At 35.4% G+C, this 18,979-nt stretch overlaps 1 protein-coding gene across 6 annotated transcripts in view; it reads left to right on the forward strand.

Annotated features, from left to right (window-relative positions):
* Positions 1-18,979, forward strand: part of CNST (consortin, connexin sorting protein) — a 124,154-nt gene that overhangs the window by 48,234 nt on the left and 56,941 nt on the right. For 2 of the 6 annotated variants that reach the window (XM_081222024.1, XM_081222023.1), the window contains exon 2: positions 564-989. The exons of 1 other annotated variant lie outside the window; for it this stretch is intronic. In XM_081222024.1, the coding sequence (XP_081078150.1) occupies positions 614-989 (376 nt within the window). In that variant the 5' untranslated portion in view covers positions 564-613. Of the gene's footprint in view, positions 1-563; positions 990-5,933; positions 5,960-9,125; positions 9,201-18,979 lie in introns of those variants that run through there. 3 more of the 6 variants (XM_081222025.1, XM_081222027.1, XM_081222028.1) reach the window with 3 other exon arrangements.

The raw sequence follows: 18,979 nt of genomic DNA on the forward strand, positions 1-18,979 counted from the left end.
AGTATAAATATATGCTACCTGAATTTTCCCCCGTATACTTTTTTAAAAAATTTATTTTAAAACTATTTTTAAATGTTTTCATTTGTAAATATTGCTGCTGTTTGGCCATATAACGACTTACACAAGTAACTTTCACTTGTTTGTTAAGTGTCCAGGGATAACATGACTGATTGGTTTTAGCAGACAACCTTATTTAACCATTAATTTCTTTCTTCAAGGCAGTGGTCCCAACGTGATGCACATTAGAATAATCTAGAGAACTTCAAAAAATATATCAGTGTTTGGGCTCAATCCCCAGAGATTTAGATTTCAGAGGTCTGTGATAGAAATTTGACAAGCTCCATAGGCAATAAACATGCAGCCAGGGTTTAGAACCATTGTATTCAAGCAAGAACTAGGTGAGGTGGTGTAGGGTTGTAAGTGGGATAGAAGTAGTAGGAATGAGCCTTAGTCATTTCTCTCTTCCCTACTTACAGTAAAACAACCCAGGAGAAGAGGAAGATCAAAGATCACCGAAAATCCAGAGTTTAAAAAATGAATGTTTTTTCTTTTTGTCATTGTAGACATTGAAGGACTTTAATGAAACTTAAATGGTTCAACAAAAGATGCTCTAATGGATGACAGCGAAACTCCTACATATAATCTGCAGATAGAACCACAAGTTGGATGTCATCCTGGTGATGGCGTGGAAAGTACTGTAACATGCTTGCCCTCTGCATCAGATGAAAATGAAAATCAACTTGATGGTGATGGGCATGAGCTTCTGACCAGCAGTGACAGTGCAATGGGCAAACCTGAAGTGTTTGAGCCGGACAGTCTCAACAATAATGAAAGCTGCACATCAAGCTGTGAGGTGGCTGCAGGTGAGAACTTGGAAAACACTGCTTGTGAAGGCCCCAAAGAGGGACAGGCCTTCTTGAGAAAGGACCAAAAAATACCTGGAAAAAGTTCAAGAAGCAAAAAAGGCACTGTTAAGAAGATAACACAAGGTATTTTTAAAAAATTATTTATACTATTGTTTAAGAATAAAGTCTTCCCATCCCATACTGTGTGTATTGTCCTGCTTCTTGCTTTTCTTCTCTTAATATATTCCAGAGCTAGTTCTGTGATAGCACATACAGATACATCTGTGTGGTATGCCATGCATGTGACGTATGTCTCTATAGTGTTCCATTATATGGGTGTACCGTAAAGTATCTAACCACTTCTTTATGGCTGTTCTCAGCATTCTGATGTAATAAATGTGCTGAAATTGACATTCTTTGTACCTGTCTTCTCACTAGGTGCTTCATACATATATATATATATATATATATATATATATATATATATATATATTGCCTCCTTCCTTTATATATTAGACCATTTTCTACCAATATCCACCTTAAAATTTCCTTCTTTCATCACTTTGGCTTTGATTTCTACCCTGTGAGTTTATGGGCTAGTACAATCTTACTCAGCCTCTTTATAGGATCTTTCCATCTCACTTAGGTGAGTGGTAAACATTAACATGTATTAATATACATCATCTAACAATGTTGAATAAGACATCTAGCTTTATATTACTTTGGTTACAAAGTAAATCAGAGTATTTCTCATCTGGCTTATAATTTGGCAGTTAAAATTTGGAGCTGTGGACTTTCTTGCCTGAGTCACAGGGCACCCTTGGGAAAAGGCAGCCTCTGGTTATTTTTGATCAAAACAATTTGGCTCTAGAGAGTTCTCGACACCCTGGACTGGGACTCTTTAGTGTAGCACCACTTTACCCACACAAGCAGCTGCTCTAGTGAACAAAATGGAGTGTCTCCTCTCTTCTGTTTCTTTGGCTGATTAGAAACATAGCCAGTCTGTCCATATCCTCTTTTTTATTTGTATTTGTTTATTTGGAGTAAAATTGAAACTTCCCAGTTTCTACAAATCAATCCTTGTTTATTCAGTCAGGCAATTTGATAACTTTTTAATGTAACTCATTAAACTCATTTGGCTTTCCAATTAGTGGATCCCTTTTTCTTTGCTTTTCCTTAGTAGACTTAAAGCAAATCAAAAAAATTTTTGACAAGAGAAATGAAAGCATTTTCTTAAAAGAACTAAGTGTAAACAGATGATATATACAGTGCTATCTGTATATAAATTGATTTATTCAGTAACCATAATTCAAGTGCTATTTGACTCTTCCTTTCTAATCTGATCTAGTGATGTTTTTAAGAACTGACACCTAGTTACATATATATAAGGGTCAGTCATAGCTTCAAGATTCATGGCTCCTTTTATTTCTTCTTTCCATGACCTATTCCAGTTACCCTAGGTGTGATTATATAATTTCAAGTTATTTAGTGATTATCAGTGAGCAGATATGTGTAAAATTACTGTCCCCTTATGCATTTGAAATATATGATTTATAAAAGTTAGGGACAGCCTTTATACAGATTATTTAAAAAATTATTTTATATATCTTTAATAAAATGAGTTTAAGAGTGTAAGAAAACTGAATTAGGAGTTGTACAACCTAAGTTCAAATCTTACTTCTGGTTCTGGGTCACTTGGTGAGACTTAACCATTCTGTACTTTAGTTTCCTCATCTGTGTAATGATGATGTTCATCTATATATATCTATAAAACTCCTTTCTGAGCTATGAATTTCTCAGATTTCTGAATAAAGATGGTATAGTCTAAACTCAATTAAAATTTGGTGATTCACCTCCAGTGTATCTATAGAGTTTTTCATGTGTAAGCGGTACGTTGGTACATTTTTGTTTTTAATCATCATCTTTAGCTGGAGTACTGCAAAAGCCCCCTAAAGATGTCTCCCATCTTGTTTCTCACTAATCCATTCTTCATGTCAAAACTAAAAATGCACAGTTTATGGTTAGAGATCTATGGGCATATTTACTCTTTAGTATTTAATTCTAAGATACTAAGTAAATAAAGTTTCACAAAATGAGCAGATAAGTACTTTTCTAATAATAAAGTAGCTTCTCAAATGTGAAATGAAATGACATATAAAACATGATATTCAATTCCAAACCAGAAATAAGTTTTTTGTAGATGGGTGCCCTCTCAACAGTTTTTTGGAAACATACATTAAGGTGAATTTATTCACTATTATGCTTACCTAGTTTAATTTGTAGTAATTTTTCATGTATCCAAAAGCTAGTACTAGGGGAAAAAAATTGGAGCAATAGTATTAGGAGACATCATTATTTACTGGTTTTCTGGAAGCAGCATTTCTGTAAACCTGCTAAAACCTGGAACTTGTCCCCAGGAAAAGTCCAGTTGTCATTATGTTACAATAATTTTTTTTTTCTTAAGAGAGTGGAGCAGGGTTTCAAGCTGCATTACATCAAGTTTTCACTGTGGTTAAATCTAGTGTAGCTTTAGGTAAATGTCCTAAAAACGAATGAAAATGAATCAATAATATTTTTTAAATTTTTATTGAAGTATAGTTGAAACCAATAAATTTTTAACAGCTTGATTAAGATATAATTCACATACTATATAATTCACTCATACATTTAAAGTATACAGCAATTCAGTGATTTTTAGTATATTCACAAAGCCGTGCAAGCATTACCACAGTCAGTTTTAGAACATTTTCATCACCACAAAAAGAAATCCCTTACCTATTAGCAGTCACTTCCCATTTCTCAGATTCTGCCCTTAAAGAGCCTATGGGAGCTCTCATGGGCATGCGTCTGTTAAATTCCCTTGGAGTTTCGTGAAGTTCATTTCTTGAAATGCTTTTTCAGATCTGCTGTATATAAAATCTAAATATTGAGTTTAGGATACTCAGACAAATGTGTATCCTAACTAAGTGAGCCTTTTATATGGAAGGAGAAAATAAATAATGGTTTTTGAGTTCAGGACAGTCTGGCTGGAGGCAGAGGTGCTTAAATAATCAGGTAAGCTTGTAGAGCTAGACATTGGCTTAGTGTGGCTCATTAAGTTTCCTAACGAATAATTAGAACTCTGCTTCTTTAAGGGCTCAGCAAAGCAAACAAGCTGTAAGAAGTGCTGTTCTTTCCACTCAAGAAAAGTGCCCTTTGTGGCATATGAGAAGAAAATAAGGATAAATCTTTTGAATGTTTATATGTCAGAGTCTGTTATGATGGCACATTCCTACTAAAACACTTAAAACATGAGTGATTTAGCTAGTGAAAGTAGTGATCTTTCATCCTTGTTTGAGTCCCATCCCCCAAAACAGTCCTGAGGTATTAATAGTGATTTTCAAGATGCTGCCTAAAATAAAGTTGTGGCTATTTTGATGTCTTTCCTTCTTTATACTGACATTGAAAAAATGCCTTCATTGCTGTAATTTCATATTATGATTCTTTGAGCCATTGCATAACTAAATTCCTCAAATCACCTGCATATGCTCATGCATATCTTGGCCATAAGTTTGGAAAATAGATCAGAAATAAATTTTAATACATGGTTATGTAGTTCCTATGCTAGACTCTATGTGCTTTGTTCCTTTTATTTTCCTTCCAAAGTTTCCTCTCTCAAAGGTTCAAGTTAGTGCCATGAAAATAGAGAGAAGAGTGCTCAACATTTAAATATCTTCAGTTGTTGGCTAAACACATTTAAGCAGTTAAAAGGAAATATTCCTTCTTTTTCCTCAACACTACGTACTAGTATTATGAGAGATAAAGTTGAAAATGAGCCAGCTTCCTTCTGACCTGACCTGGAGTCAAAGGGACATCTTCTGTAATTATAGCATAATTACCATTTGCTTTGCATGGCACATTCTCCTCCTGTGCCCTCAGGTGGCAGCCTCTCCCTTTAGAGGGAGCAGCACAGGGGTCTGTGGTTAGGAGCTCAGGCAACAGTCAAGCTGCCCTGTGACCTAAGGCAAGCGACCTGACTCCTCTCAGCCTGGCTCCTTATAAATTAATGGCTAAGGATAAAACGAAGCACTTAGTAGACATTCCAAGTGGTAGCACTGTTTTCTAGATTGGGCGTTATTGTCTGATAGGATAATTATCTTTGTCAACTGAAAAAAAAATAAAAAGCACAACCTAAAAGTTGAGAATTAAGTTTTATTTGGCGACAAAACTGAGAACTTAAGCCTGGGAGACAGTCTCTCAGATAGCTCTAAGGAACTGCTCTGAAGAGGTAAGGGAGGAGCCAGGATACGTAGGAGTTTTTGCAACAAAGGCCAGGTAGTCTGAACATCAAAAGATCACTGTTAACTAGAGAAAACCAGACATCTCAAGTTAAGGAATTTAGCGCTTTTCTATGAATGGGAAGATGCAAGAGTCTGGGCTCATTGAAATCATTCCTTTGATATACACCTCAGCTTTCTGGGACCAGTATCCTGTGCTTTCTTATCCTGAGTCTCCTCTGGGTGCATCATTGGGGTGGCTGCAGAGGCTGACTGTTAAGAGGGTGGGCATCCTCTTTCTATCCTCAGTTCCCTCAGGGTTCACCTTCTGGGCAGCTGTACTGTGATGGCTTGATGGCTGCAACATCCTTTGTTTACTGATATGGCAGGCAACATTTTTTCTTTAACATCTTAACTAAGTTCACTGATTCTTTTTCCTGCTTGCTCAAGTCTGCTGTTGAATCCCCTTAGTGAAGTTTTCATTTCAATCACTGTATTTTTAAGTTCCAGAGTTTTTGTTTCACTTCTGTTGATAATTACTATCTCTTTAATTGATATTCTTATTTTGTTCATGACATTGTTTTCCTGATTTCCTTTAGTTCTTTGTCCATGGTTTCCATTAGCTCTTTGGGCATATTTAAGACAGGTGATTTAAAGTGGTTTTCTAATCCAACATTTGGGCTTCCTCAAGGATGCTTCTGTCAGTTTATTTCCTCTGAATGGGCCATACTTTAGTGTTTCTTTGTATGCTGTGTGACTTTTTGTTGAAAACTGGACACTTGAATATTATAATGTGGTAACTCTGGAAATTATATTCTCCCTCTTTCTCAAGGTTGGCTGTTCTTGATTGAAGTCATGGTTTGTATTCCTTTTCCATTCTTTATGGCTCTATGCTTAGGTCCTTCCTTAACACTTACCCAGGCCATTTACAATTCTGCCTCAGCCTTCACTTCCTGCTGCCACTGAGCTTATTCATCCAGTGGGAAAAGCTTAAGGTGTTCTCCCATCCCTTCTAAGCATGCTTCCTGGCCTGAGCATATGTGTAACTTTCTAAATTCCCTAGTATATGCCAGCGCTTTTGAATGCTCTGATTTCCCAAAGAAACTCTATCCCTGGCCTTTGCTTCCTGGTTTTAAGCAGTGTATTGTATGCCTCAGTTGTGAATTTTTTGCCCCAGGTGGCTGCAGATTTTTTGATCGCCTGATAATGTAACAAAGCAAGGGCTTCTGTGCCCCCAGGAGAAACTCCGGCACAAACTCTGAGAGCTGGTGTTTGCAGCAAAATAAGGGTTTTTTGCAAGGCACCAAGTGAGGGAGTGGGAACCAAGTCTTAGATCCAATTCAACTTGGTCTTTAAGTTATGGGGTTTTTTTGTTTTTGTTTTTTGTTTTTAGGGGAAGAAAGAGAGGCTGAGATTGTCGTTTTGTGACATTTCTTAGTGTTTCAGGAGTCAGTATGTCTCTGGTTTACAATTTTCAGGCCAGGTGGTCCACAGCTTGGGGAAATCTATTAGCTTATCTTGCCTTAGAGAAACAACTTGAGCTTGTATGTTAATGATGATATCTATAATAGTAATTTTAGTACATTAATGATAATGTTATCGACAACAGCAATTTTAGTCATCTGACTGGTATGTTTGTGTTCGGTTAGCACGGGATTGAGGTCAGAGAGGACAAGAAAGGGAATGAAGTTTTGCATAGAGAGATTGATCATAAACTCAGCAAGAGAACTTGGTTTTAGGGGCACTTGGTATAAGTAATGCTTGCCAGGAAAGCCTGCTGCTTTTCTGCTCTGAGGGGGTTCTGAGTTAGGTGAAACAGAGGTGAACACCTTGCATCAGTCCTTCAGGTAGTCCCAGACAGGTTCGAATAGAAAAACAATAATTTTCAAGTAAGGTCTGCCCTGCTTCCTTTGGAACCAGAGACCAGCGTCCCATATAGGGAGGGTGCTGCTGTCTTCAAGACCGTTGCTGAGCTGGAGAGGGCAAGGGTTTTAGTATGCCACAAATCTTGCCTACCAGTTTTACAATGCCTTTTTCTTGATTCAGTTTGTTGCTGTATACCTGTGACTGTTTTTCCAGAGTTCTGACAAAGTTGATTTCGGTAGTTCTAGTTTTTTTTGTTTGTTTTTTTAAAATATGTCTATGAAGGGATGGGAGTTTGGAGCTGCCTACTCCATGATTTTACTTATATCACTCAACATCTTTTAATTTTAGGGTTTCCGATAGCAAGAGCTATGCCCAGATGCATGGATTGAAAATGCTCTGAAGAATCCTACTGTTTCATATTTTTGTTTGATAGCACCTTTTTAGATAGGGATGCTGTTGATTAAGAAACGTCACCTCAATCTTTGGGAAGTGATATTATCTTTGTTTTAGAGATGGAGGGGGCAAAAAGCTTAAATATTGAAGCCTCATAAGGATACAGTGGTTGAGAAGGAGTTTAAATGCAGTAGAGCTCCAGGAAAACAGTTTGGTAGTTCCTCAAAAAGTTAAACATAGAATTACCATTAATTCAGCAATTCTACTTCTAGACATATACCCAAGGTAATTGAAAGTAAGGACTCAGATACCTGTACACCAGTGTTCATGGCAGCATTATTTACAGAAACCAAAAGGTGTTAACAACCCAAATGTCCATTGACAAAATGTATGAAACAAACAAAATGTATGAAAAAAAACATATATATGGATACATTATTCAGCCTTAAAAGGAGTGATAATCTGATATATGCTACAATATGGATGAACCTTGAAGACATTATGCTGAGTGAAACAAGCCAGACACAAAAGGACAAATATTGTTTGATTTCACTTATATGAGATACTTAGACTAGGCAAATTCTTGGAGGCAGAAGGTAGAGTAGAGGTGTCGACTGAGAAAAAAGAAAGCAGAACCTAGAAGTTGAGAATGTTTAATTTGGCAGCCTTCCTGAAGACCTAAACCCAGGAGGCAGCCTCTCAGATAGCTCTGAGTGGCTGTTCCCAAGAGGTAAAGTAAAAGCCAGGAGATACAGCAGTTTTTGCAACAAAAACCAGCTAGTCAGAACATGGAAAGATGACTGTTAATTAAAGAAAACCAGACATCTCAAGTGAATGAATTCAGTGCTTTTCTATGTACAGGAAGATGTGAGAGTCTGGGCTTATTGAAATCATTCCTTTGATATGCATCATAATTATCTAGGGCTAGTATCCTGCTTTTTTCCATCCTGAATCCCATCAGGGTGCACCATTGGGGGGCAGCTGCAGTGGCTGATGATGGTGGCAGGCAGGCTGTTTGTCTCCATCCTGAGTTCCCTCAGGGCTCACCGTCTGGGCAGCTGCAGTGGCTAATGGCTTGATGGCCACAACCTCCTTTGTTTACTGATGTGGCAGAGGATTCCAGATATGAAGCAGGAGGGGAATGGGGAGTTAGTGTTGAATGGGTACAGAGTTTTGGGGGTGATGAGAAAGTTCTGGAAATGGTTAGTGGTGATGGCTGTACATCGTGAATGTAATTAATGTCACTGAATTGTACAGTTCAAAGTGGTTAAAATGGTTTTATGTTACCTATAAAAAAATCACCAAAAAAAATTCATAGAGCTCCAAACTCACTGGTATGGACATATAGAGTTAATTTGATTACAGCTTGCTGAGTTTTAAACAAAAGTTCTTGAGTATTTATTGAGCACTTACTGTATGACTGCCACCATGATGCATGCTTTGTATGAAATAGCTCATTTAATCTTTTCCAAACCCTTACTAAGTACCACAATTAGCCTCAATCTACAGATGAGGAATCTGAAAGCACAGAGGTAAGTAAATTGCCCAATATCATCTTGCTCACAAGTGACACTCTCAGGATTTGATCCCAGGCAGTCTGACTTCAGACTGAGCCTGATTGTTAAACCAAGCTATTTGACTTTTTCTGAATTTTAATGTGTGTTTAAAGGAAAGTTCTGTTTCATGTTTGACTCACCATACTTTGCCTTTTCTCTGAGTATGTTGCCAGGCGTGCTTCTTCAGAACAATTCCTGCTTGCCAGCCTCAGCAAGATGAAACATAATCAGAGAAAGGGGTGATGGTTCACTCTGAAGGAAGTGGTGGAGTTTGGTTTGTTTCAGTAATTGTCTCTGAATCCTGGTATAACTTTTCCTCAGATTTCATTATTAGATCTAGTCTCAGTGTAGTGAAAGGGACCTTCGACAACTGGGTCAAGGAAAGTATTTTTATGAAAGCAGTGAATGTACTTTTTTTCCCTAATACTTTTCTTCAAAAAGCTCAGTGTTCTTAGTTGAAAGAAGAGAGGTCATGGAATTGTGGATAAATAACAGTGTCTCTTACTTTATTTCTTATCTAAATGTAATTTCTGAGGAGAGTCTGTACAGGGCAGTATCCCCATTTAACAGGTAGGAAAATTAAGAGGTTGACTTGCCTAGAGTTGCAGAACTAGAAAGCAGTCGATTTGGGATTCAAACCCAGGCACCTGACTTCAGAGCCAAGGCTCTCATTTAATCTCTGATGAATTTCAATTGCTTTATCTGTAGTTTCTAATACCCACTTTATACTGTTGTGAGAGTCCAGTGGCATAGTGAATATGGGCTCGTAGTATACTCCATGGTACATACTCACATTTAACCAACTTTTTTCCAAAAGAAGTATTTTAAGTACCTGCTCTGTGTCAGGCACTGTGCTCAATATTGATGTCACAATGGTTAATCATACCCCTGCCCTTTAAAAGCTGACAGACCAGGCAGAGGGAACAGCATGAACAAAAAGCAGATTGTTTTCTAAAGCCCCACAAACCTGCATATAAGATAGCCTCCTTATACTCTTGAGTAGTAGTACACAGTATATGAAATGCATTAAGCCTTAATTTTTTAAAATTGAAGTATAGTTGTTTTACAATGTGTTAATTTCTGCTGTACAGCAAAATGATTCAGTTATACATATATATACATTCTTTTTTTAATATTCTTTCCCATTATGGTTTATCCCAGGATATTGAATATAGTTCCCTGTACTATACAGTAGGACCTTGTTGTTTATCCATTCTGTATATAATAGCCTACATCTGCTCACCCCAACCTCCCACTCCATCCCTCCCCAACCCCCTCCCCCTTGGCAACCACAAGTCTGTTCTCTGTGAGTCTGTTTCTGTTTCGTAGATAGGTTCATTTGTGTCATATTTTAGATTTAACATCTAAGTGATAGCACGTGGTATTTGTCTTTCTCTTTCTGACATACTTAGTATGATAATCTCTAGTTGCATCCATGTCGCTGCAAATGGCATTATTTCATTCTTTTTCATGGCTGAGTGTGTGTGTGTGTGTGTGTGTGTGTGTGTGTGTGTATACATACATCATATCTTCTTTATCCATTCATCTGTCGATGGACATTTAGGTTGTTTCCATGTCTTGGCTATTGTGAATAGTGTAGCTATGAACATAGGGGTGAAATGCATTAATCCTTTAAATAACCCTTCTCCCATCCCCAAACATCCCCATCAGCTTAGTTTACATTATTTCTTTCACTGTTTTATCCTAAGTATAGTCGTTGCTGCTGTCTTTACCTAGGCCTTGATGTCTTCTATGTAGCATCTTTTCAACCCACATTTTGCCTGTGATAATTTTTCATTATCTTGATTAATTACTACCTAAGGTATGAGATTTTTTACCTTTAAATTATCTAGTTACATCATTCTCCCTGTCACGCAGAGAAACAGTTAATATCCCTTCGGTATATTAACAAATGGCAGATTTTAGATTATTAAAGAAGAATACTACGAGTAATTATGTCAGGGTACATTCCTAATGTTTTAGGGTAAAGGATACTAGTACTGTTCTCCCACAGGTGTGTCTCTTGACCACTATCAGAGACAGATTCTAAATTGAATAAAATAACTCTGTGTCAAAACTGACACAAAATTCAGGTGGTATGATGAATTGAATACAATCTCTCACTTAAGGTAATTCCTCTAATCTCTGGCCCAAGGCAGTTACAAGTAATTTTTTTTTAAATGTAAAACCTCAATAGGTACATGTAAACTATGATGTCTATTTTAGAGCTTGATGAAGTTGACAGATATTAAATTAAATGAAGGCCTATGATTGACTGCCACCACCTACATATACTTATAAATAGAATCACCAAATTGCTTAATGGGGTGTTTTAACTATAGCCCATTTGACTTTCACAGATGAAGATAAATAGAATTTTTTGCTCCTATGTGGATGTTAGATTCATATCTAGTAAAAGAAAGCTTCTTTTGTATTGAATGACAATTTGTAATTAAGGTGAAATTATATGTGCTGATACATGTTTTGATTTGGCTTTTCTCAGTAACTATAAATATATTTTTACCAGAAAACTTTTAATATATTTAGAAGAAATTTTTGTATTAATTGATGATATATTCTTAATTTTTTCAAGCAAAACTTTTGTAAGACCACGTGACATGAGAAGTAATGACATAAAAATTATTTTGAAATCTCCATGGAAAAATACTGAAACTTCCATGTTATGTCATAAATGCTTGATTACTATTACTTTAAAATATTTTAGTACATTATAAAGGTATCAGTTCACAATATGCTAATCTTTCTGAGTATTCATGGTTATGCTAGTGTTTATTTTCTTTATTGTCTTTATTAAAAATAAGTTTAATCATGTTCAAACTTATAATATTGGTGACTAATAAATAAGCAATTTAATACTCCAATGGCATTTTTATAATTCCTGTTATTCACCATGACATTAGCGATATGAGCTTCATTAACTTTATTTACACTTTGCTCTGAATGTTTTCTTCAAAATGAAAAAAAAAATGTAAAAGCACACTGTCTCAGAAGTGCTTTATGATTCCTGTGACCTTTTAAATTCAAGTGACAGTAAAACCTCTTTTTAGGATAAGCTTTGGGAGCACACCTACCTTTTACATTCACTATCTCATTTAATTCTCACAATAATTTTATAAGTTGGTAGAGTGTCCAGATTACAGATCAGGAAACTGGGGGGTGAAGAGATTGATGGATGTGCCACAAGTATAGCTAATACGTAGTGGAAGTAGGATGGGTACTTAGGGCTGCCCTGATTTCTGTCATTCTTCTTCCAACTCTTTGGGAATACATAGTTTTCTCAGTATAAGTTCTTTATCCTAGTAATGTGAAATTAACAAGGACGTATTTTAAGTAGTTTAAAAATCCATTATCCAGAATATGGCTAAATACTGTTTTCCTATTGAATATTTTGTGTGCCTAAGGCAAAGTATATCCTTGTCATTTAATAACATGTATAATAACAATTTATATGTTTCTTTAAACCATGATAAAATTGTCTTTAAAGCTTGACAGCACTGGAAACAGAAACCTGCTTTTTAGTATGGAATGTGGCAGAATTCTTCTTGCAAGGCCATGCACCTATTTTCTTGCATGAAACTCTGCTATGCCACTGTTTATGCAATCTACATTTTATGCAAAGTTAGTCACAGTGGTTAAAAAAATACAGTGTGTGTGTGGGAGGGCAGCTAGAAGATACTTATATTAGACAGGTACCCTTACCTTCAATTTTCTTAAATAATTGACAACCTTGTTTACAGTGATATTTTACATTTCATTTCATTTATTTATTTATTTAAATTGTACATATTTAAGGTGTACAACATGATGGTTTGATATACATAGTGAAATGATTACTACAGTCAATCTAGTTAACATATCTCCTCACATAGTTACCATTTATTGTGTGATGACTGCAACTGAAATCTCTCAGTATATTTTCAGTGTTCAATACAGTATTATTAAGTATAGTCATTATGCCTGTACATTAGATTTCTAGATTTATGCATCCTGCATAACTACAGCTCTGTCCTTTTGATCAACATCTCCCTGTCTGCCCCGACCAGTCCCTGGGAACCATCATTATACTACTTTACTTCTATGAGTTTCATTTACAAAAAAAAAAATTTTTTTTTTTAGATTGCACATTTAAGGTGAAATCATGCAGTGTTTGTCTTTCTCTGTCTAGCTTATTTCACTTAGCATAATGTCCTCCAAGTTCATCCAAGTTGTCACAACAGGCAGGATTTCCTTCTTTCTCATGGCTGAGTAATATTCCATTTTATATGTGTACCACCTCTTCTTTGGCTGTTCATCCATTGACAGACACTTGTATTATTTCCATATCTGGGCTATTATAAGTAATGCTGTAATGAACCTGGGGGAGCAGATATCTCTTTGAGTCTTGATTTCATTCCCTTTGGGTATATACCCAGAAGTAGGTTACCTAGATAATATGGTAGTTCTAGTCTTACGTTTTTGAGGAATGTTTGTCCTGTTTTCCACAATAGTTGTACCAATTTGCATTTCCACCAACAGGGTACAATCAAATTGTTTTCTTGCTATTCATTTGTTTGAATTCCTTATATATTTCAGATGTTAACCCCTTTTCAGATGGGATGGTTTGCAAATATTTTCTCCCATTTCATAGGTTGTCTCTTCACTTTGTTGATTGTTTCCTTTACTGTGCAGAAGCTTTTTAGTTTGATGAAATCCCATCTTCTACTTTTGCTTTTGTTGTCTGTGCTTTTGGTGTCATGTCTGAAACATTATTACCTAGACCAATGTCAAGAAAATTTTCCCCCATGTTTTGTTCTAATTGTTGTATGGTTTCAGGTCTTACATTTAAATCTTCAATTCATGCTGAGTTGATTTTTGTATATGTAGTGAAATAAGGGTCCAATTTCATTCTTCCACATGTGGAAAACCAGTTTTGTCAGTACCATTTATTGAAGAAACTATCCTTTCTCCAATTGTTTGTTTCTTGCATCTTTGATCAAGTTCATAATTGTGTGGATTTATTTCTGAGCTCTCTGTTGTGTTCCATTGGTCTGTATGTCTGTTATTATTGCCAACCATCTTATTTTGAATACTAAAACTTCGTAGTATTTTTTGAAATCAGGTACTGTGATGCCTCCAACTTTGTTCTTTTTGCTCAAGACTGCTGTGGCTATATGTGGTCTTTTGTGGTTCCATATAAATTTTAGGACTTTTTTCTATTTCTTTGAAAACTGCCATTGAAATTTTGATAGGGATTCCATTGAATCTGTAGATTTCTATGAGTAGTATAGATATTTTAAAATTCTTCCAACCCATAAACATAGTATATCTTTCTATTTATTTGTCTCTTCTTAGTTCCTTTCATCAATATTTATTGTTTTCAGTGTACAGAGCTTTCCCCTAATTGGTTAAATTTATTCCTAAGTACTTGATCATTTTAAAGCTATTGTAAATAGGATTTTTTTCTTTATTTCTTTTCCAGATGGCTCATTGTTAGTGTATAGCAATGCAAATGATTTTTGTTTGTTGACTGTGTATTCTGCAACTTTACTGAAATCATTTATTAGCTTTAACAGTTTTTTAGTGGCATTTTGAGGGTTTTCTGTTTTATAAGATCATATCATCTGCAAACGGAGACAGTTTTACTTCTTCCTTTTTGAGTTTGATGCCTTATATTTCTTTTTCTTGCCTAATTGCTCTGGCTAGGACTTCCAGTACTGTGTTGAATAGGAGTGGTGAGAGTGGGCACCTTTGCCTTGTTCATGACCTTAGAGGAAACTATTTTAACCTTTCACTGTTGAGTGTGATGTTACCTGTGGGTTTGTCATGTATGACTTTTATCATGTTGAGGTTTCTGTCTATACCTTCTATGTCAAGAGTTTTATCAGGAAAGGATATTAAATTTTGTTAAGTAACTTTTTGCACATCTACTGAGATGATCATAATGATATTTATCCTTCATTCAGTTAATGTGTTGTATCACATCGATTGATTTCTGTATGTTGAACCATCCTTGCATTCCAGAAGTAAATCCTGCTTGATCATGGTGTCTGATCCCTTAAATGTGCTGTTGAATTCAATTTCCTAGTATTTTGTTGAGAATTTTTACATCTGTATTCATCAGACATACTGGTCTATAGTTTACTTTTCTTGTAGTATCTTTATTTGGCTTTAGTTTTGGGGTAATGCTGGCTTTGTAAAAATGGGATTGGTACTGTTCGCTCTTTGATTTTTGGAAGAAGTTGAGAAGGATTGACATTAATTTTTCATTAAATATTTGGTAGAATTCACCAATGAAACTATATGGGCTTGGGCTTTTCTTTGCTGGGAGGTTTTTGATTACTGATTCAATCTCCTTACTCATTACTGGTCTGTTCATATCTTCTATTCATGATTCAGTCTTGGTAGGGTGTATGTTTCTAGGAACTTATCCATTTCTTCTTGGTCATCCAATTTGTTGACATATAAATTGTTCATAATAGTCTTTTATGATCCTTTTTATTTCTGTGGTATTAGTTGTAATGTCTTCTTTTTTCATTTCTGATTTTATTTAATTGAGACCTCCCTTTTTTTCTTAGTGTAGCTAAAGATTTGTCAATTTTGTTTATCTTTTCAAAAAACCAACTCTTTGTTTCATTGGTCTTTTCTATTGTTTTTCTAGTCTCTATTTCATTTGTTTCTACTCTAATCTTTATTGTTTCTTTCCTTTTGCTAACTTTGGGCTTAGTTTGTTCTTTTTCTAGTTCCTTGAGGTATAAGGTTAGTTTAAACGTTTATTTGAGATCTTTTTTTGTAATGTGGGCATTGATCACTATATAGTTTCTTCTTACTGCGGCTTTTTCTGCATCACATAAGTTTTGACAAGTTGTGCTTTCATTTTCATTTTTCTCAAGATACTTTTTACTTCCCTTTTGATTTCTTTTTTGACCCATTGGTTGTTCTGGAGTGTGTTGTTTAATTTTCACTTACTTACGAATTTCCCAAATTTCCTCCTGCTATTGATTTCTAGTTTTATAACATTGTGGTCAGAAAAGACACTGGATATGATTTCAGACTTTTAAAATTTGTTAAGACTTGTTTTGTAGCCTAATATATGATCTATCCCAGAGAATAACTTGATAAGATCCTGTACTCTATTGCTGTTAGATACAATGTTTTATATAGTTCTGTTAGGGCCTTTTGATCTGTAGTGTTGTTCAAGTCCACTGTTTCCTTTTCATTATCAGTCTGTATGATCTATTCATAGCTGAAAGTGGGGTATTGAAGTCCTCTATTATTATTATATTGCTGTCAATTTCTCTCTCCAGTTTAGTTAATATGTGCTTATATATATTTATATATGTGCTTGATTACCTATCTGTTTACAATTATTATATCCTCTTGATAAACTGACCCCTTTATGTGACCTTTGTCTCTTTTGACAGTTTTTGACTTAATTTTGTCTGATATAAATACAGCCACTCCTCCTCTCTTTATCATTTGCATATAATACTTTTTTCATCCCTCACTTTCAGCCTATGTGTGCCTTAAAGCTAAAGTGAGTCTCTTGAAACAATTGTTGGATCTTGTTTTTTAGTTTTTTAAATCATTCAGGCACCCTATGTTTTTTGATTAGAGAATTTAATCCAGTTACACTTGAAGTAATTATCAGTATGTGAGGATTTACTATTGCCATTTTATAAATTGTTTTCTGACTGTTTTGTAGTTCCTCTCTTCCTTTCTTTCTGTCTTCATTATTTGATAATTTTTATAGTGGTATGCTTTGATATCTTTATCTTTTGTGTGTCTACTGCAGGTTTGGGGTTTTTTTGGTTACCATGAGGCTTATATAAAACATATATATATATATATATTTATATATATAATTGTATTTTTAGCTGATAACAGCTTAACTTTTACAATAATCAAAAAATACAGTTTAGGAAATTCCCTGGAGGTCCACTGATTAGGACTCTGCACTTTCACTGCTGAGGCGGTTCAATCCCTGGTCAGGGAACTAAGATCCCACAAGCCTCAGAGCATGGCAAAAAAAAAGAAAAGTTTAACTTCTCCTCCCCTGACATTTTATGCTATTGATGTCACAATTTACATCTTAAATATATGGTTTATCCATTAACACTTTATTGTAGCTATAGTAACTCATAATACTTCTGTCTTTTAACTTTTATACCAGAGTTAATAGTGTTCACATCAATCACGTGATACATTACATTAACAAAGTGAAGAATAAAAATCATATGATCATCTCAATGGATGCAGAAAAAGCTTTTGACAAAATCTGACACCAATTCATGATAAAACACTCTCCACAAATTGGGTATAAAGGGAATATACCTCAGCATAATAAAGGCCATACATGACAAGCCCACAGCTAATGTTATACTCAACTGTGAAAAGCTGAAAGCAGTCCCTCTGAGATCAAGAACAAGACAAGGATGCTCACCTTTGTCACATTTATTCAACATAGTATTCAAAGTCTTCCATCAGACACACACAAAAAAAGGAATCCAAATGGGAAAGGAAGAAATAAAACTGTCACTGTTTCCAGATGACATGATAACTATGCACACAAAATCCTAATGATGCCACCAAAAAACCATTAGAACTCATCAATGGATTTGGCAAAGTTGCAGGATAAAAAATTAGTACATAAAATCTGTTGTGTTTCTATATACTAACAACAAACTATCAGAAAGCGAAATTAAGAAAACAGCCCCATTTACAATTGTATCAAAAAGAATAAAATACGTAAATCTAACTAAGGAGGTAAAAGACCTGCACTAAGAAAGCTACAACACTGATGAAAAAAACTAAAGATAACACAGATTGAAAGATATACCATGTTCATGGATTGGAAAAACATTGTTAAAATGACTAGTACCCAAAGCAATCTACAGATTCAGTGCAATCCCTATCAAAATACCAATGGCATTTTTCATAGAAATAGAGCAAATAAATCTAAAATTTGTATGGAAGCACAAAAGACTGAATAGCCAAAACAATCTTATGAAAGAAGAAGCAAGGTAGAGGTATCATGCTCACTCATTTCAAGCTATTCTACAAATCTACAGTAATCAAAACAATATGCTACTGGCACAAAAATAGACGCATATACCAGTGGAACAGAATAGCCCAGAAATGAGCCCACAATTATATGGCCAATTAAAGACAAAGGAGGCAAGAATATACAATGGGGAAAATTTAACCTCTTAAATAAATAGTGTTTGGAAAACGGGACAGCTACGTGAAAGAATCAAACTGACCCACTTCCTCACACCACAAAAATAAAATGGATTAAAGACCTAAATGAAAGATCTGAAACCATAAAACCATAGTTCTTTGAATATGTTTCTGCAGGGAAGGGAAACAAAAGCAAAAATAAGTAAATCAAACTAAAAACCTGTTGCGCAGTGAAGGAAATTATCAACAAAACAAAAAGGCTGACTACTGAATGGGAGAAAATATTTCCAAATGATATATTTGAGAAGGGGTTAATATCCAAAATATACAAAGAACTCATACAACGTGATATCAAAGAACCAGACAACACAGTTAAAAAATGGGCAGAGGACCTGAATAGACATTTTTCCAAAGAAGATGTACAGATGGCCAACAGTCACATGAAAAGATGCTCAAGACTGAGCTCTGCCCACCAGAGCAACACCCAGATCTACCCACTACCAGTCCCTCCCATCAGGAAACTTTCACAAGCCTCTTAGTTAGCCTAATCCACAGGAGGGCAGACAGGAGAAGCAAGAAGAAGTACAATCCTTCAGCTTGTGGAACAAAAACCACATTCACAGAAAGACAGAAAACATGAAAAGGCAGAGGGCTATGTACCAGATGAAGGAACAAGATAAAACCCCAGAAAAACAACTAAATTAAGTGGAGATAGGCAACCTTCCAGAAAAAGAATTCAGAATAATGATAATGAAGATGATCCAGGACCTCAGAAAAACAATGGAGGCAAAGATCGAGAAGATGCAGGAAATGTTTAACAAAGACCTACAAGAATTAAAGAACAAACACCTAGAAGAATTAAAGAACAAACAAACAGATGAACAAT

The sequence above is a fragment of the Mesoplodon bidens genome, assembly GCF_964165515.1.
Source record: "Mesoplodon bidens genome assembly, chromosome: 2".
NCBI lineage: Eukaryota > Metazoa > Chordata > Mammalia > Artiodactyla > Ziphiidae > Mesoplodon > Mesoplodon bidens.